General features: G+C 40.8%; 1 protein-coding gene across 2 annotated transcripts in view; it reads right to left on the bottom strand.

Annotated features, from left to right (window-relative positions):
* The window catches only part of MCPH1 (microcephalin 1), a 268,842-nt gene that overhangs the window by 150,413 nt on the left and 97,868 nt on the right, over nucleotides 1–20,561 (bottom strand). For both annotated transcript variants that reach the window (XR_006216465.1, XM_007089220.3), the window contains exons 10-11: nucleotides 18,147–18,184; nucleotides 15,681–15,843 (exon numbers count right to left, since the gene is read on the bottom strand). Coding sequence is in view for 1 of the 2 variants with exons in the window: in XM_007089220.3 (XP_007089282.2) it covers nucleotides 15,681–15,843; nucleotides 18,147–18,184 (201 nt within the window). In the remaining variant the exon portion in view is untranslated. The remainder of the gene's footprint in view (nucleotides 1–15,680; nucleotides 15,844–18,146; nucleotides 18,185–20,561) is intronic.

The following is a 20,561-nucleotide window of genomic DNA, read 5'->3' as shown; positions in this document are numbered from 1 at the left end:
CTACACAATATAATGTACTAACACCACAGAATCCAGGCAACCGGGTTAAGCCAATCTCCATCTCTCTGCAGCCCTGTGACAAAAGGCGAGTTAGTTAAACTTTCTGTCACATGAAAACATTATCCATCAATTTAAGTTACAAATGTATCCATGTAGCTAATGAAATAGTTGTGGCAATGAAGTTATTTCTAGGTTAAACATCAGGCTTAAAAAGTTGGGGCTATCAATGGTATAATTTTTAACAAATTAATAGGGCATATAGGGTGCTTATGTCCCAAACACTTGGGAGCCAGAAAACAGAGGAGGTCTGGTCTTCCAAAAGGACCAACTTGAACTGGCAAAGTTTCAAGGCAATAATATTTGTTCCAAAATAAGCCATTCCTCTGTGTTACCAACACATCTTTTAACATCAAGAAATGCTTTACATGATTCCACAGTTATTTTAAAATATAAACCTATTCTGCAGATGAAATGCCTCCCTCAATGAGGCAATTTTCCACAGATGATTTTTAAAAATTGAGTTGCCATTCTCAAAATACATAATTAACCATTTTAACGCGTACAGTTCAGTGGCATTTAGCATATTCACTCCTCTCTCATTTCAAAATAACCATTCTGGGAGTATACCCCGTACCCAGCAAGCGACCTCCCCATATGCCCCAGTCCACTTCTCACCAGCTGGCTGTCTCTGCACGTTTGTGTATTCCACAAACACCATAGCTGATGAATCAGACATTATGTGACCTTCTGGCTCTGGCTTCTTTCCCTGAGCATAATGTTTTCAAGGTCAAGGTATGATTTGAATGAAGGCTACTGATGGGTATCAAAAATGCTTGTTTAATGACCATAATTGATATTTATTGAGAACTTACTCAGTACTTTATTTCGATGACCTTTCGATCATTTTGCAGATAAGGAAAATGAAGCTTCGAGAGTGTAATTGCCTTACAGGTCACACAGCCAGTGAACGGCACTCTCGGGGCGCCTGGGTGGCTCAGTCGGTTAAGCGTCCAACTTTGGCTCAGGTCATGATCTCATAGTTCATGAGCTGGAGCCCCGCGTCTTGGGCTCTGTGCTGATGGCTCAGATCCTGAAGCGTGCTTCAGATTCTGTGTCTCCCTCTCTCTTTCTGCCCCTCCCCTGCTTACATTCTCTCTCTCTCTCTCTCTCTCTCTCTCTCTCTCTCTCTCTCTTAAAAATAAATAAGCATTAAAAAAATATTTAAAACTCAATCTCTTATCTGTTAACCTTTCAAAAGCACATACAGTGGTGGGTAGCCACAGAATAAAGTTATCCAAGTTTAAGGTGGTACAAGATAAAAATATTCTCTAGGCTATCTCTACAAGTAGATGCCAGAAAGATTACGGGCTATAAATTGAGGACAGCCTGACTTCAAATTTAAAATTCACCATTTTCAATCACTGTAACTATAAGCAACTCACTGAAACTTTTCAAGTCTCTGTGCCCACAGTGGAGTATTGTATTGACACGTGGAGAGAGTCTAAGCCTCCTGGCGGAAAAGCCCCTGTCCCTACATTGTCTATGTCTGGAAGCAGTGCCACCTCGTCCTCCAGAAATGGCCAGCTGGTCTCTAGAACCTTCCAATTCAGCACACGGTCCTAGGGCCAGCAACCTGCACATCACCTGAGAGCTGGTAGCCAGTGAAGAAGCTTAGGACCCAGACCTACTGAACTAGAGTCTGCATTTAATAAGATCCCCAGAGGATTCATCTGTTATTAAGTTTAAAAAGCAGCACTCTGGCTGTCTCAAAAAAAAAAAAAAAAAAAAAAAAGTGGCAGGAAACCAAAACCTTAATACAACCTATTTAACCAAGACAGATAAGATAAGCAATAAGGTACCAAAAATAAGTAGTTAAGAAGTCTGTTTCCTTTTTAAGAGATACTGACAGAGACTAAATACCAGATAGAAAGAGGAAAAAGACGCCGTACATTGATATATGCTCAAAATATTGTTACAAAAAAGTTCCGCTATATAGTACACAGGCACTTAAGTGAGATTTATGCCGCTCATAGCTCACCTAATCTTTTCCAGCCGGAAAAAATGAAAATGGATTATTCTTGGATGTTAGAGCTTAACGGCCACTATGAGCCACTTTTTACACATTGCTAAGCAAAGACCAGGGTGACCCAGCATTTCACCAGCATACTTCCATGTGAAGTCCAAACATCTTTATAAATAACACAAGCTCGTACTTTTCTTATCAAAATGAAAACAAAGAAATAAATATAACACATTCCAATGTAACTAAAACAAACATCAGAAACATCACTTCAGTGTATGAAAAACAAAGTAGAAATTATTATTACCATCATAGACAATAAGCCAAATATTATGGCTACTAAGAACAACCACTGTTTTTTATTCTTTCTGTGAATTTAAGTTGTAAAGTTTTTTTTTCTTAAATGAGAGCATCAGGTCATCTTATTTTCATGAATTTTAACAAGAAAATCATGAACTGCATGGGTACTTTCATAATTTATAATGATGTACGATGTTTTTATATGACATTTTTAGCTCATCAGAGGCAAATAGAAGTTCTGGGGATTTTGTAATTTTTTTTAATGTTTATTTATTTTTGAGAGACAGAGAGAGACAGAGTGCAAGCGGGGGGTGGGACAGAGAGAGAGGGAGACACAGAATCCAAAGCAGGCTCCAGACTCTGAGCTGTCAGCACAGAGCCCAATGCGAGGCTCGAACTCACGAGCTGTGAGATCCTGACCTGACCCGAAGTCAGGCGCTTAACCAAATGAGCCACCCATGCGCCCTAAAAGTTCCAGGGATCTTTAAAGAAATAAGTATGTTTGGTCATCTACCAACTCACTTACTCATTCAACAAGTATGTGTTGTGTTCCAGCTCCATCCTGGGTCCTGGGCCAGGTGAGAAAAGACAGGTACAGTCTCTGCCCTCAAAGAGCTTGTATTTTGCTAAATAACCAGGTCCGTTAAAGAAATTCTGCTTTTATGTTTGAAACTTTATTTTGCCCTAGTCTCTTGTGCCAAGAAGGGTATGGCTATCTCTAAGTAAGTTGTACCAACAAAAAATATTGTTTAAAATTTAACAATTGAAACAAATGTTCTACCACAATAAAGTATATATGACATATCAGGAATCGGTGAAGGTCAAAGGATACAAACTTCCAGCTACAAAATAAACAAGTCATGGAGATGTAATGTACATCATGGTGACTATTTGAAAATTGCTAAGACAGTAGATCTTAAAAGTTCCCATCACAAGAAAAAAAAATGTATGGTGACGGATGTTAAATAGACCTACTATGGCAATCATTTCACAATACGTAACAAATGTCGAATCATTATGTTGCATGCCTGAAACTAATACATCACTTACACTTCAATTAAAAAACTGTGAATAGAATAAAGTATTTGTATACTATTCTTTCTTGTTTTGTGATTTATCCAATGAAACCAAAATAAAAAAAAATTACATAAGGGGGTTTGGCTGGCTCAGTTGGTGAAGCATGTGACTATTGATCTTGAGGTTGTGAGTTCGAACCCCACATTGGGTGTAGAGATTATTTAAAAATAAAATCTTAAAAAAAAAGAATTACATAAAACAAAATTTGGTGGAGAGGTATTTCTCTGTGCACTGAAGGGCACTCTCCAGTGGTCAGAAAGACAACCAACTCAAAAGAACTACGGTTTCTGTCATGGAACTGATAAATCTACCATGCATCTAAGGCAAGCTATTATTTCAGTGGACAAAACCACTTTTAGTTACAAATTTCTCATTCTCTGGTAAAGAAAAGCCTAAAAAGTTTTCTGTAGAGAACATTCCAGGGCAATGAATTTTAGGAGAAATGTATTGTGTAGATCATACATAGACAGTGTCAGGTAGCAAAACGTACAATGTTGTCAACTACAGTTTTGAAGCATGTATGCCAGTTGTCTAAAATCTGGTATTTCTTGGGGCGCCTGGGTGGCTCAGTCGGTTGAGCGGCCGACTTCAGCTCAGGTCACGATCTCGCGGTCCGTGAGTTCGAGCCCCGCGTCGGGCTCTGGGCTGATGGCTCAGAGCCTGGAGCCTGCTTCCGATTCTGTGTCTCCCTCTCTCTGCCCCTCCCCCGTTCATGCTCTGTCTCTCTCTGTCTCAAAAATAAATAAAAAAACGTTAAAAAAAATTAAAAAATAAAATAAAATAAAATCTGGTATTTCTTACATCAGCTCTCTTCAAAACCTAATGTTATCACTAAAGCCTAATGCACAGAGGTTCTTATGCAGACACAGAGTTCAAGAGTGATGTTCTTTGGCAATCTATTTTAACTTGGGGACAGAGCTTAGAAACCTAAAAGAAGGGAGAGCTAACAATGTCCCCAACATTACTGACAGATACCCAAAAGGACATGCAAATGACAGATAGCTGAAAACTATGTGCAAGAAGTCCCAGTGCCTCAAATCATGGCTGCATTTTTCTGATGAGAACCTAAAGTTAAGATATTCTGTGTTGTTACTGAAAATGAGAACAGTTTCACTGGGCGTCAGAAGAGACAACTGGGGAACTCAACAGAAAGTTGCGGAACTGAGATAATAAAGATGAACCCGTAAGAAAAGCTGAAATTTGTTTCTAAAAATGATCTTGGAATTTGTGACGCAAGTCGGTATCAACCATAGTGGAAGTCCTACAGTCTTCAATGGTAAGGCAGGAAAGAGATTACTTGAGGTTTAGAGAAATTAAGAACTGGCATGAGATGTGCCAAGTTAAACAAACACAGTGTGGTTCCCGATGGCCATCATTTTGAAAGGGATGGGCAGCGATGTATCAAACAAAGCTGAATCTCTTGATTTGCTGATTCTCAGCCTCATCCATTTAAACCGTTTGCCAAATATGGCATCTTTTGCTTTAATAGACATAACCTCAATCTAGTTTCTTCCTTCCTGCTACACCAATAGGTTCAGGTGCTCCACAAGCACACTCCCAACTCGCTGTGATAAAATCAAATTGTCAAGCGCCGGAAATATCATCTTTCAGCTGGCCACCTCCCAGAGCTTTCATCATATCTCATGTTGCCCCATCCAGCTACCAGGACCTGTGTCTCTGATCCACTTGCAACAAGAGATCTAGAAATAGTTGTGCCATTTCCAGCTCTTTACTTACTGTTCAACCTCCTCATCATTGCACTTGCTGTTGCCAAGGCTCCTGAGAGCAACCATCTGCTCAAGTCCAATGGCTGGTCCTCTGCCTTCACAGTATTGGTCTTACAGCATTTGTGTGTGTGGTCAAATACACTCTCCTTCCAGAGACAGTTCCTCCTCTACCTGAGCATCACACTCTCCTCAGGGCCACCTGATGTTTCTCAGTCTCCCTTGCTTGCTCGTCCTCCTCTTTCTCAACTATTAAATGTTGGCACAGCCTGGGGCTCAGTGTTAAACTCACTTCTCTCCTCACTATACACTCACGCCCTAGATACCATGGCTTTTGTTCCATCTATGCACTAATGGCTCCCAAAGGAATATGTATAGTACTAACCTTTACCCTGAAAACACACACACACACACACACACACACACACACACACACACACACACCTATGTGATATTGTGTGATATCTCTACTTGAATGCCTAATAGGAATCTCACACTCAATATGTATATATCAGAATTTCTTATTATACCCCAAACCTCAAACATTTTTCTCCCAGTATTTCCTGCCTCAGTAAATGGCACCACTATCTACCCTCAGAGGCTCAGGTAAAAAATTTAGGTAGGGGCCATTGTGACTTCTCTAGTCCCACATACTATGTATTATCAAATCCTGTTAGATCTTCCTAAAAAGTACACCAGTCTGATAGCTTCTCTGCATTATGCTGGTCATGGCCATGATAATTGCTGACCTATCTGATCAAAACTGCCTCCTTCTGGTCACTCTGCTTACTGTTACCTTTCTGCAATCCATTCCTTACATAGAAGCGAGAGAGACAAAAGCCTGTCACTCTCTAGTTAAAATACTCCAAACACCCAGTCGTGACCTCCAGAGCCATGCTCTGGACCCTGAAAGCCTCTCCAAATACCTCTCCTTCTTCTCCTCACTCAAAATGCCTCAGGGCTTTCTCTTCCACACAAAGTCTCAGCTTCAGGACCTGTGCACTTGCTTTCGTGTGTCAGGTGTATTAATTCGGTTCTGTTTAGCAGTTTATAACATTAAAGAATGAATTATTAACATAAAGCTATGAATTCCAAAAAATGGCGAAGGAACCTCATTCATACTATAGTCAATGGCTGTGTCCAGAGTGACTTCACACACTTCTTGCTCTCAAAAACAGCTCTCCTTTAAACTGTGATCATCACGGTCCTGTTCACAAACCTTCTCAGATATTCTCATGAAAGGCAACACCAAAGCCCTCGATTTTCCAGGGCAATCACCTTTTCTCACCTGTCCTCAATCATGGGATTATGGAACTAGGAAAGCACTGTGCCTCCAATGTGGAAAAAAAGCACACCTGAGGAATTGCCAGGATGAACCAAAGGGATGGCAGACAGGGTGGGGGATGTGAACAGGACCACCTATGCCCTGGGGTGCCAAGGGTCGGTTCTGCTGCATCTCATGTGAGGCTCTGGAGAGCAAGAGTGCGGGCAGTTTTCAGGAACTACTTCAGTGAAAGGAGCGAAACACCACAGTCTCTCCACAAACAGAATCCATTGTGTGAATAATGAAAGGTCATAACACAGGTGCACTTTGCCATGACTACTTACAGCCACTGCTTTGGACGATGTCTTGAGGAAGGCTGTTTCAAAGATCCACATTCAAGTCAGACAAGTTTTTTTTTTTTTTTTCCCCCTAATGTCTCCATCACTAAACACAAACAGGGTCCTTCTCTGTTGCAAAAACATTCTGTAAGAACCCAGTGAAACATGGATATGAAAATGTTTTTTAAAGTGTAAGTACTTTACCAAGCTATAATCTGTGGCACAGTAAAGAGAACTTTGGAATCAGGCCAATGAGGGATCAAAGAACCAAGCTGTAGACCTTAGTCAGCTTAGTATTATAAGTGCCTAGCACATGGTTGTAGCCAATAAATGTTAGAGAGAACTTAAGAAAACAGCTCAAAAACCCTAGTGACAAATGTGGTACACCAAGTTCATTCTGTCTAAACCTTATTCTTAGAATGTGCTCAGAAATTAAGGTAGAACAAAAAAAGAGAGAGAGAGAATGGTTTTCAAGATGATTCTTTTTAAATAGTCTTGAGAAGGCAATGTAATGGACTAGAGCACCAGTGACAATCCTACACTCAAGGCCCGGTTCTACCACTGGTGATAACACCAGGAGAGCAACTCAGCTTCCTCCTGGCAAACAAGAGGCCCAGACTGCGTGAACCACGGGCTGCATTGTGATTCTGACCTTCAATTCTATGTTTGCACCAATTAACTCAGACGCACCGCTTACTGAATCCAGCGCGAGGAAGCCAACATTGAATCACATTGTTTCAAGAAAATTAACTCATTATGACATCATCTTTTGATTTATGAAACACTGATTATAAAGTGTTTTTTGTTCTTTTGTTAATAGTTAAACTGTCCTGAAATCTGGCTGTAGAACTGACCGAAGTTCTTATTTGCATTTACAACTGATCTGGCTTTAAAACTCTGCCAAGTCTTGTTCATAAGCTGTTCGGAACCAACATGTTTTGACCTGAATACAGGCTGAATGACTCCTCAAGTCCTATGCCGTGTCTTTGAAAAGGAGATGGGGCTAAATGCATTGGGAGCCAGAAGGAAGAAGCCTTGTTCACAGGGTCTCCCACTGCCTTTCACTGAACATGAAGAGTTACAGCTAAGTCAGGGGGAAAGGGTGGAAACACCAAATACATGAGAGGCAGAAGACAGGGTCTCTAAAGAATTCACACAGCACTATGCTTAAACACAACATGACAAAAAAGCTTTGGTCTACAGGGATACTTTGGTCAAATCAATTTCTTTATTTTTCTGTTGTGTTACTTCCTGTCTCCCACGAATAGGAAACAGAGCAACTCCTGACACGGTTTTCTATTTCTCTGTATCTGCCAGACAATTCAGTCACGAAGCAGGAAAAGCACAAGTTATTCTCTCTGCTGAAAACAGCGGGCCGAACAATGGGAGTACTAACCGCTGTAAACATGTAGAAATTGCCAACACGGGCTTCAAAAAAAAAAAAAAAAAATTTTTTTTTAAAATAAAAAATTCAAACTGAAGTTTGTTATAAAATGACCCTTTTTTTTTTTTTTTGATATGACTAACTGGGCCACATACAACCATCTAATTTTAAAGAACTGCTAGAATGCTCCTTTACAAGCAATTTCCAGAGAATACCACACAAACCCTAAAATAAAAACATTCTCAGTAATGTTTTTCTTGGAGGCAAGCTTATACAGCTAGCCAAAAAGAATATTTTAAGAATCCCCCAAATTGCATTGGGGACAAGGAAAAAAGGAGGGGGACCACAGAGAGAGAGAGAGAGAGAGAGAGAGAGAGAAAGAGACAGAGAGAGTCATTCCTTTACACAAAGACAATGTGGTCCTTGAAGTATATCATATGGACGCTTCAAATCTTGATCCTAAAAGAAACCTGAGATATGGAATTCATATCTCAAGTCATACACAAGTGCAGATGAACGTTATATTGTGTACTGAGCTTTAGAAATTATGTGGGCTGGCTTTACTAATGACAATGGAGGCTATCCTCTCTCAAAAAAATTTATCATGCATGAGTTTGAGCCCCATGTTGGGTGTGGAGATTACTTAAAAAAAAAGTTTATCATGTTTGTGCAACTGCAGTGTTTAATATATATTTTTAAATGTTTATTTATTTTTGAGAAAGAGAGAGAGAGAGCACAAGTTGGGGAAGGAGAGGGAGACATAGAATCTGAAGAAAGCTCCAGGCTCCAAGCTGCTGGCACAGAGTCTGACACAGGGCTCGAACCCACAAACCATGAGATCGTGACCTGAGCTGAAGTCAGATGCTCAACTGACTGAGCCACCCAGGCGCCTGTGTGTGACTGCAGTTTTTAGGAAATTAAAGGAGGGAGGCCACGGAAGAAGTCACTATCTTTGTCTTATTTAAGTGACATAAACAGGGAAAGAAATTCGGTTCATTTCTAAACTTTTTTTTTTCCCTTAAGAGTGCAAGTCAGCAAGAACCCATTAAAATCAATAAACACGCAAGGCCAGCTAGACGAAACATTTCCCAGTCATCCCCAGTGTGGCACGAATACACAAACAGGCATTTTACTTTCAGCCACAGTAGATCTGGTCCTTCTCAATTTCTTAGGAATTGGTACTTCTCACAAGTAAGGAAGTGTTCAGGCATCACTGGTAAAGCAATGTCTGTAGCTGTTTTCTTAGAAAGATACGAATGCCAGAACTATCACTCTTAAACTGTGAAAGTGATCACTTTCAGCAATTGTGCCCTGATGGTTCTGGAGAAGGCCAAAGTATATACGAAAATCAGTACTACGGTGGCTTTGACATAACTGGAGTTTCCATTTATACTGAAATACCTCCGGATACGCAAGGGTACCCTTCTCAGGTCCCTCAAACTCCTACGTGCCTGCGGTGCTCAAGAGCCTTCACGGATGTTCCTGGGTGCTAACGAGGATGGGCTGGACTGTCCATGGCAAAGATACCACTGGTCCAGAGAAACAGTATCTTTTTTAAATTGTAGGGTTAATGCAGTCTTTCTGTGCACGAAACCCATGACACAGATAGTAACTGATCCTGGTAGCTCTTTGTGGGAATTGGAGACACTGTCACTTCTGTTCTAAGGCTGGCATTTGTCAGGTTCTCACTTTCTGCCAGTCGCTGCCGTGAGCACTGTATGTGTTTAACTCCCAGCGCTCACATAATCCTGTGGGGGACGTGCTGTATGTGGCTCCGTCTCACACACCGGGAAGTGCGGCTTGGTGAGAAGGACTTCTGTTCCCCGCACCCGGGCAGGTCAACCAGGTCTATTCCAGCTTTGTGCGGGGATGAGGGTTCAACTTTTGGTTGGTGAAATCACCAGATCTGAGGCTGGCCACGTAGCCTGGCGTCGAACTTTCCCGTAGTCAATTATCTTCCTCTTGTTTCATGTTATCATCCTACGAACTGTGAAAACATCAGAGGCCTGGATCTTGTGTTACAGTCTTGTGAGTCTTCTATTTCAAAATAATCTTAACGTAAATGTACTGCCAATTGGGACATTGTAAATGATGGTAATACTATAATGGAAATACTTGGGGACCTCCAAAGAGAACGCATATGTATGTATTTACCTATGTGTGCGGATGTGTATTTTCACTGTAGGTATTTAAACAGTGAATCAACTTGCATAGGTATTCTCTCTGATTTTGGTCTTCCCAGCAGAAGGTAAGATAAAATATATGAAACTGTCAGAAGTCATACCTTATAGAACTAACAGTGGCTTAATCAGTAGCTTAGTATGGGAAAAGTAACAGTAAATGTTCAGGTCACTGCTTCATCACTATTTAAAATCACTATACTGGTATATACAGTGTGTTAGTTAAAAATATTAACTGGGGGCGCCTGGGTGGCTCAGGCGGTTAAGTGTCCAACTTCAGCTCAGGTCATGATCTTGTAGTTCATGAGTTTGAGCCCCACATCGGGCTCCGTGCTGACAGCCTGGAGCCTGCTTCGCATTCTGTGTCTCCCTCTCTCTCTGCCTCTCCCCGGCTCGTGCTCTCTCAAAAATAAATAAACATGAAAAAAATTTAAAAAAAATTAAGTGAATGCTTTCATGCACTATTTTGCAAGCTTTAAAACTCAGAGGAAGGCTCTCAGTGTTCAGTACTGTTACAGTTCTGTCTCCGTCCTGCCTTTGTTCTTGTCTTGGAAGTCCACATAGCTGGCCCTCCCTCTTCAGGTTAACCTAGCTCCCTGCCAGCATCACCCAGTAAGCATGAAGGAACATGGACAGCTTCAAAATAGAGACCCAAGGTGAACTATTTTATTATTGTTTTCTTAATTTCTCAACTGTCTTTCTTCTTGTTTATAATCAACAAAGCCACCTCTGAAGACAAGAAGTCCTAAAGGAATGCATTGGCAGAACTGGTTCCTTCGGGATGCTCTAAGGGAGAATGTGGTCCAAGAGTCCCTTGGCTGCTGGAAATCCTTGGCATTCCTTGGCTTGTAGAGACATCACTCTAAGCTCTGCCTCTTCACATGGCCATTTACCCTCTCCATCTTTCTAAGCTTTCTTAAAGCTTATCCTTACAGAATTCAAACCAATTAAAAGTCAGCAACCTGGGGTACAATGAAGCATGGAATATGGTGCTTCAGGAATTAATGCATTTGTACTTATGACAGAATGTACTTGTACCTGATTGCAGAATGATGCCCTCCCCAAAGCTGTCTACAGCTGAGACTCCAAATCTGAGAATATGTTACCTTCCATGGTGAAAGGGACATTACAGATGCAATGAAGTTAGGGATCTTGAGATGGGGAGCTATCCTGGAGTATCCAGGTTGGCCCCATGAGACCATAAGAGTCCTTATAAGTCAAAGATAGAGGCAAGAAGCCAGAGGTGTGACAACAGAAACAGAAGTCAGAAGGATGTGACTGCTGGAAGGGGCCACAAGCCAAGGAATGCATGTAGCCTTTAAAACTGGAAAATGCAGGTAACATGTCTCTCCCCTATAGATTCCAGAGAGAATGAGGCACTGACAACACCTTGGCTTGAGCCCAGTGAAACCTATTTTGGACTTACAACCTCCAAAACTGTAAGAGAATAAATTTTTAAGCCAATACATTTCTGGTAAGTGGCCACAACAGCCACAGGAAGCTAATGCAGTACCATGGACCCTTTCGACGAAGAAATTACTCAAGGTGGTGCCGCCTTATGCATATTTAAGAGAATTGCTTCCAGCCTGGCTGGTTGACCATCTGGCAAGGGTCCATGGGTGACTTGTGTACTCTTGGTGCAACCAGCACTTGCAATGCAATCAGTGGGAGCCAGAGGGAGCAGAGGCCGTTGCATCAAACTAGCAGGGTTCCTCTTGCCAGATTCATGGTTCAGGTGACTCCCGGTGTGGGATGGCATGTGCCACCTTGGCTGTGTCTTGTCTTGGCACTGGCTTCTCTCACAGGCTTCATGACGCCTGTCTTGGTGCACAAGATGAAAGGGAACCCAGCGATAATAGGTTCCTCTTAAATCACAAAGGATCTTTGTTAAACCATCAAGTCCCCTCACGACCTGCAGCCTATCCCTGAACCCCAAACCCCTAAACCCCAACCTCCTAGTATTGTCCAAATCAGAGAGTGTCTTGCCACCCAGTCTAAGCTGTGGTTTTTTCTCACTGGGATACTAAGGCAACAATCTGCCGGCATATACTCTGATGCTATTCTTTCTTCCCCACGGTAAGTTCTCCACACTGCAGCCACCACCCTTTGAACAACACAGGTCAGAGCATCTCACTCCCTGGACATAAACTTTCTGATAGCTCATCATGACACAAGGAATATAATCCAAGTACTTCACCACGGCCAAGGTGTCTTCACCATCTGGCTCTCTTGTCTCATCTACCACTTTTCCTCTTGGTGAACCTCAACACACTGTTCCTGCCTTTGAGATTCTGCCCCATTGTAGCAGTCAGCACCTCACAGGCTAGATCTGGAGGGCTGACTTTGTAGGATCTGTCTGGAAACGCCAACAGCTCGACACCTGGAGGCCTGGGGTCCTGTGGGAGAAGGGGGTACGTCTGGTGGAGGCGTACCTCAGGGCAGCCCCACTGAGGGGACCATCCTACCCTGAGGCCAGCTGGTTCACCAGAAGGCAGCCCACAAGGCAAGAGATTCACCCGCGTTGTGGCAGGCATCACTGCTGTCTTTTATTACTGAGCAGTATTCCACAATATGGAAGGATGGTTTACTTATCCATATTCACCCACTGAGGGAAATCGGTGCTGTTGCCAGGTTTTCGTGATTATGAGCAAAGCTGTTACAAATCTTCAGGTACAGATTCTTGTGCGAGCATGAGCTTTCATTTCCCTAAGACAAACACCTCAGAGCCGGGTTGCTGAGTGACATGGTGAATATACATTGAACTTCATGTAAAACTTCCCAACTATTTTCCAGAATAGCCATACCACCTTCCACCCTCACCAGCAGTGTACAAGGGCCCAGGTGCTCTGCATCTTTGCTGGAGGATCTGTTGACATATTCTATTATTTAGCCGTTTTATTAAATGTGTGCTGGTACCTCACTGTGGCTGCAAATTATATTTCTCTAATGATATTGAGCATCTTTTCACCTTTGTATCTTTGGTAGAGTGTTCAAATAATGCTTATGGGATGCACCTGGGTGGTTCAGTCAGTTAAGCACATCACTCTTGGTTTCGGCTCAGGTCATGATCTCATGGGTTCATGATATCGAGCCAAGTGTCAGGCTATGCACTGACAGCTTGGAGCTTGCTTGGGGGCTTCTCTCCCTCTCTCTGCCCCTCTTCAACTTGTGCACACTCTGTTTCAAAATAAATACATAAAAGATTTGTTTTGAAAATGCCTTTGGCTATTTTTTTGTTGGGTTGTTTCTTATTTTTGAGATTTGAGAGTTCTTTATAAAGTTTTGATTAAGTCTTTTACCAGGTGATACATGGAAATGTTTTATATTGGGTTCCTTATAATGTTCTTCACAGAGTATAAATTGTTACATTTAATAAGTGTCATTTATCACTTTTCCTTTTACACATCATGCTTCTCATGTTGCATCTGAGAACTCTCCACCTAAATCTGGGTCATGAAGATTTTTATCCTGATTCTAAACTATACATGTGTATACATAAATAATCAATTTGTCTCTATTTTCAAAGAATTATTCTGAGATTTTATTGGGAATGTGTTGAATCTGTAAACTGTTTTGGGGAAGAACGACATTTTAACCACACTGAGTCTTCCAATCCATGAACATAGTATGTCTCTCCCTTTGTTAGTTCATAGATTGTTTTAAACCCGTGTTTTATAGTTTTCAGCATACAGACCCTGCAGATATTTTTATGTTAGATTATACTTGAGTATTTCAATGTTGACCCTGTATGATTACATCTTTGTATCCTGGTAATATGTTCCAAGAGTTTTTTTGCAGATTTCTTGGGATTGTCTACATGGACAATCACAGTGTCTACGAACAGACACAGTGCCATTTCTTCCATTCTAATCTAAATGTATTTTATTTGATTTTCTTACCTGATTGCACTTGTACTTCATTCATTCACTCATGTGACCAAGTGGCCCACTTCTGCCTGAGCACTGGAAGTTCACCAAATAACACATTCGACTTCCTGCCTTTCTAACGTGTAGTGGTTAATCCCACATATAGTAACCATATGTTAAATTTGCATCTGGCTCTGTTTCTATGTATTATTAGGGGGAGAATATTGGCAGTACATTGAGCATAAACATGGAGGCAGCTAGGGAGTTGGTCTTTACGCATGGCAACAGTAAATGCTGATTCTCATGTCTGACTTCTCTGCTCAGAGTCCCAGAAGAATAGGTCGGGTACAGAATCAGGCACAGATGTATATCCTCATAAATGATAAAGAACATTTTTTCCTCTGAGACATGAGGGAAGGAAGAGCTAACTGATAAAGATACAGAAACACTGTGACTTGACGAAAAGAAGGCAGGGTATTCATTCATGGAAGCTGGAGTTATAAATGATATTTCTTACAAATAAATGTGGATCAGTACAAACACATAATGAAGTATGGTAGTCACCAACTGTCACCAATGAAAATAGTACTTTTGTGTTGGGGGGATAGAATTTCAAACTTTTCTACTTCATGACTTTAAGCGCTGATGTCACAAACGTCTTGGACCAGAAAGCTGCAGGGTTAAGTCATGACCCCGGAAAAAGACCAGAGCCGTTCTTAAAAATCCATCTGTAGCTTGTTTGTGTATTATAATTCTACCGGTTTAAATTAACACAGTATTAATATAATACATTGTTAGGGGGAAGAGGAAGGAGGGTGGATATGTAGCAGATGCAATATAGTAGTAACACAAGTCACAAATGACTGTACTCTCATCAGACGTCAGTACTTTGGAGTGACCATAGGTTGAGGACCAAAGTAAAAATAGAAAGAGTAACAAACAATCTCAATTTCTATGAATAAGGAAAACAATGATTAAAAAAACAATCTACCTTTAATGCACAGAAATAAGGGCAAGTAATGTTACAGATAGATATGCGTAAGATAAAACATATCCAAATGGGATTAAATGAACATGTTTCATCCTAAGTAAATCCATCTGTAAAAACAATCACTGAATTCTTTTGGCTTTTTAAACCATCACTAACATAGGTCACATTATTTCTTGGTCAAACACAGAAGAAAGTTCATTTGACTGTGAGAACACGCATTTTGTGTTTTCATTCCAAGCCTGTTCTAATCTTATTTCTGCCAGTGGCTGAGGTCTGTATCTGGACGGCCACTCTTCTGCTCTCGGTCCACACGCCTGCTGCCGGGCGATCAGCAGTGGCTGAAGGTGGAGACCCAAAGGGAGAGAGGGTTCAGGGACACAACAGGAACACGGTGTCTACTGCTCATAGGAAAGTGTGCAAATTAGCCAAGTGCAAATCTAGTGATCTGGTGTCACCGTCTTGGGGAGATTGCATCTATCAAAACACCTTCTGTTGTAACATATGTACGTCCAACATTTGTTCACACAAATGCTTACCCACTCATAAGAGAGAACCCAGCAGCCACGGGCAATTCCCAGCAGCACATTCAGAGTGCGCAGAGGCTTGCCAGCGAGCACATGGGTAGTAGTTTCACACACTTCCTGGGCAAGTGAAAAGCCCTTCAATGTGTTCACAACCTGGATGACGATGTTCTGTGTTCTGTTAAACAGGAGGGAAAAAAAAAATCAACAAAATGACTAAGTTTCCTACATATGAACAATAAGGTGGTAAGACTGAATCGTAATTTCTAAGAACTAGAAAGCTAAAATTCTACACTGATCTCAGCCATGGAACTCCTGTGTTAATTTCTTTACGGTCAATGACTTAACATTTGGGGAAATTCAAAAACTTCAGCTCTCAACTACAACTATCTATTTGAACAGCTGAGAAAACGGCCCCAAGATATAAGAAGCTCCCCACCCACCCCCGTGCCCAACGCCAGGGAAGCTGCCAGCATCACAAACCAGCCTCTGCTTTTCCTACCACACCACACTTCCTTCTTGGACAGATGTGAACCAATCCACGCACGGTCAGGACCGAGCGTATCACCTGCTGATTTTATTTGATATTTAACATTTGTCTGAATTCACACATACAGTTTTTTTTTTTTTTCTAAGTATGAGGGAGAAAAGGGCCCTTCTTATTACATTATCAGATCAAATCTTAGGGCAAATTTGGCAGAGTCTCCTTATTGTTTCAGAGCCCATCATTGTTTGTCTTCTGGTCTGTCATTCCACGAGTGCCTCAAGCACCTTTAGAAAAATACATATTCTTCCCCTCTAATTTCCTCACCAAATTGCTCACCATTCTCCCTGTCTTTCCTTTATGACCACCTTTCTAAAGCCTTTGCTTGTGACACATTGCTCTCCCCTATCCCTCCCAGCAAGTTTTGGAAATCCCCAGTGAAATACAAAGGACACGAAGGGCATTCTGAGCCACACTATGACGTACACAGTGAGTTAAGAGATAAATTTCTCTCGTCTCCAAAAATTGTTATGAAGGAAAAGAGGCTGCTGTTGCACATGCTTGCACAGACCGCCTCTACCAGCACCCTGTCTACTCCAAGGTGCCTCTGAGTTTATCTCTAGTCGTCTCGAGGATATCAATGCGCAAGACCCATTTCTTTACATGTGAAATGAAAGGGCTGAACCGTAGCACAGTTTAAATTCTCAGAGATCCCTAGGGCAGAAAACATGAATGGGCCAAGGCCCAGGCCCTATCACCACTTCAACCAGAGAATCTGTGCTTACTGGGACAAAGAAAACAAAAGCAATAAAGAAGTGAAACGGTCTAAATGATATGCTCCCCAGAACCCATCATTTCTGCATATTGATGATTTTCCTTATTCCGAGTCTGGTAGCTGCCAGCTCTTTGCTGGATGTGTTAATCAACAACAAGTGTCTCTTCGAGACATGGCTAATCAGTGTGGTATCAGAACGTCTAGGTTTTGCTCTTAGCTTCAGACACGAAGTATATGTGGGGGGTGGGGGGAAATAAAAAGAGAATATGGCCTGAATGAAAACTTTCATTTTCAAAACTTTGATTGAGAAAATGATTATTTACTAGTATGTTTTATCCTGGGAGCAAAACTACAGACTTTTAAAAATACTACACCTACCATTCTCAATTTTCACTCCCGTATTAGACTACGTAGAATGTTCAGTATACTTCATAAGAGATTAACCAACATTGTTGACTGTGCTCTTTTTCCAGTAGCTAATGTACGGTGTTTGAACAATCAGTCCTTTTAATTTCACATACCATGGGTAGGAAAAGGACCCTGCAACAGAAAGTATTGCAAGCATGCACTTTTTTGCAGGCAACTTTTCATTGAAATGTCCCAATATTTTGATGAATGTCTTCAAACCTTAAAACCTATGACTGATAAAAAAAAAAAAAACAAAAACAAAACAAAACCTATGGTTTTCCCCTTTAGACAGGAATTCAAAAATCTGCTACAAAGAATATGGTGCTATATTTTTGTTGGATGTGCTATATATTGTGTTACATGTTTAAGGAAGACGATAAGAGCGTGCCAACAAGCTATTAACTCTTTTCACAAAATGTGCAGATAGCGGCTTTAATATAGTGGTAGAGAGCTTCCCACCAAAGTGTTTCTTTAAGAACTGTGAAGGAGTCAGCGAGCGATGCTCCATTTACTGAACTTTCATGGGGTAAAAGTCGTGGACACACAGAGCCCGTAGATATGAAGCAAGCAAGAAGAAAAGCAAAATACTGTAATACCTCTTAATGCTATCTAAACAACTCCAAAAGTCTTCACTGCTAAACTGTTCATAGTCTCTTATTTCCAGGGTTCTTCTTATGCCAATGTCAATTATATAGAGTAAAAGCAACATAGTGCAACGCTACGAGCTGTGTTACAAGCATAGCATCACAGAATACGAAAGAAAAATCCAAAATTTTACATTGAGTAGAAAGTTATCAAAACAAGGAGTACTTACTCAGATGGCATGCTTGTCATGACTAATGTTCTTGTTGGCTAGAGATTTCAAAAGAGAAGGAACAAAAAACAGTCAGAAATGTAAAAAACATTTTTTCCCACAGAAATTAACTTTAATACATTTTTTGAAAAAGTTACATCACTTAAAAATAAACATTTAAGCATATATCAAAAGAAAAAAACTTTATATTCCTGGAAAAAAAAAAAAGCAGCACAAGAGATAGAAAGTCAGTTACTTATCCCTAAATCAATCCAAAATAATCCAGGGCATGAGGTAGAAAAGGAGAGGGGGAAAAAGGCTTCCCTCCAGAAGTCCATTCTACTAGTTAGCTGGCAGACCACCAAAGATGCCATCCTGCTTATAGACGTGCAAGGAGGGCGAGAGTAAGAAAGGCACTTTTTCACAGGCCGAAGAGCCATTTTTCCTTGCCTAGGTGGTACACACACAATAACGCTTATGTTCCTGTTGCGCTGGTCAATCAAATGCTTTAACCTCTTGCAAAGAGAAGCTCAGATAAAAAGGCATCGCTTATTTATGGGTCAGCATCTGCTATTAACTGGAAGTGTGAAGTTTTTTTTTTTAATGAGTTTTTAAATACTTTTTTTATTTACATAAGAAAAGCATGCTGACAGCAAAATATAACATATTCAACGCTTTGGAAATATATCATTAGAAACATAAATTCCCCAGTAATTCCACCAGTGAGAAAAATGACTATTGTTTAATAATTGGGTATATATTCTGCCAAATGTTCTTTCCGTAGGAGGGTGTGTACATATAATTTTTCAAAAAAAACAAAAATGAACTCACATTATTTATACATTTTTGTAACTGATGTATTTCAAACGCAACCAACTATGTATTGTAACCATGAACTAACCATTGTACACGTACTGTGTCTTAAGGGACCAGGCGAATAAACGAGGAGAAAGAACAAGAGGCATTCAGAGGACCCCATGTGGACACACACCATGGAGTCAAAGGGGCCTGTACTGTATGGGTATATCTGGGGAAGGTGGAGGAAGGAGAATGAAGAGATAACCCGGATCACAAAGATACTCGATGGAGAACTCAGAGATGTGGCAGACGTGCTAACTCAGAGATGACTGCAATCTCTTTTCAGTTACCCTTGCAGAATAGTCTATTGTAACTCTCATCTGTTTGGGATACAAAGGGAACCACTGTAGCACAACTTTGTGGGCTGAGTCTGGAGACTCAGAAGCCTCTCTGTGGGTGTCTCTGATCACCAAGGGAGATTCTGGCTGAAACCTAATCACGATCTTCAGTGTTATCCTTGAATGAAAACTACGCAGGCGTAGTGATGTGACCAGCACCAAATAAAATCCAAGAAGCGCCCCTTCCACGGGATCTACTTTCTTCTGTAGAACCATCCAAGCGATGCCAGGAGACTGTCATCTGTGGGGGGAAGTATCCCAAGGAACGAAGGGGAAGGGAAAAGGAAATCCTCCTGACTTCTACAATGCGAGGCTTCCTCCCCATGGCTTTGCCCTTCTTTACCTGCACTCATTCTCCAGGCGATCTTTCGTACAGCCTCAGGGTTTTACATACTAGCTGCATGCTGGCGGTTCCCAATACCGTATCTCTAGCACAGAACTATTCCCTGATGCCCAGACTCAAATATTCTACCGCCTACATGGGAAGGAAGTTCATCTGGAGGTCTAACAAGGATCTCAGATTTAACATGTCCAAAATTAAGGTATCGTTCCAGCCAGGCAATTAGGCAACAAAAATGAAATAAAATAAAAGACATCCAAATCGGAAAAGAAATAAAGCTATTTCTATTCATAAATGAGATAATCTTATATGAGGACAGCTCTAAAGAACCCAGAAAAACTGTGAGAACTCATAAATGAATCCAGCAAAGATGTACTATAAAAAAATCAGTGTGCAAAAATCAGTTGTATTTTTATATATGGAAAATGAGCACTAAGAAAAGGAAATTAAGAAACAATTTCATTGATAATAGCATCCAAAAGAATAAAATACTTGGGAATAAAGTTAATAAAAGAGACACAAAAAAAAATGCACAGTGAAAATTTAAAAAAAACATTGATGAAAGAAATTTCAAAAGACCTAAATACACAGAAAGACATCCTGTGTTCCTGCACAGGAAGACTAATATTATAAGATGACAAGACTATCTAAAGTAGACTTAACACTTTGTAAAAATGGAAAAACATCCCAAAGTCTATATGGAACTCCAAGAAAATCCAAATAGCCCAAAAAATCTGGAAAAAGAAACGCAAAGCTAGAAGCCCAACACTTCACAATTTCAAAACTTACTACAAAACTACAGTAATCAAAACTGTATGGTATTGACATGAGAATATATGGATACAGAACTGATAGTCCAGAAATAACTTAAACATCTAAGGTCAAACGATTTAAAAAAAT

The sequence above is a fragment of the Panthera tigris genome, chromosome B1 (assembly GCF_018350195.1).
Source record: "Panthera tigris isolate Pti1 chromosome B1, P.tigris_Pti1_mat1.1, whole genome shotgun sequence".
Taxonomy (NCBI): domain Eukaryota; kingdom Metazoa; phylum Chordata; class Mammalia; order Carnivora; family Felidae; genus Panthera; species Panthera tigris.
This window is presented reverse-complemented; position numbering and strand designations above follow the sequence as displayed.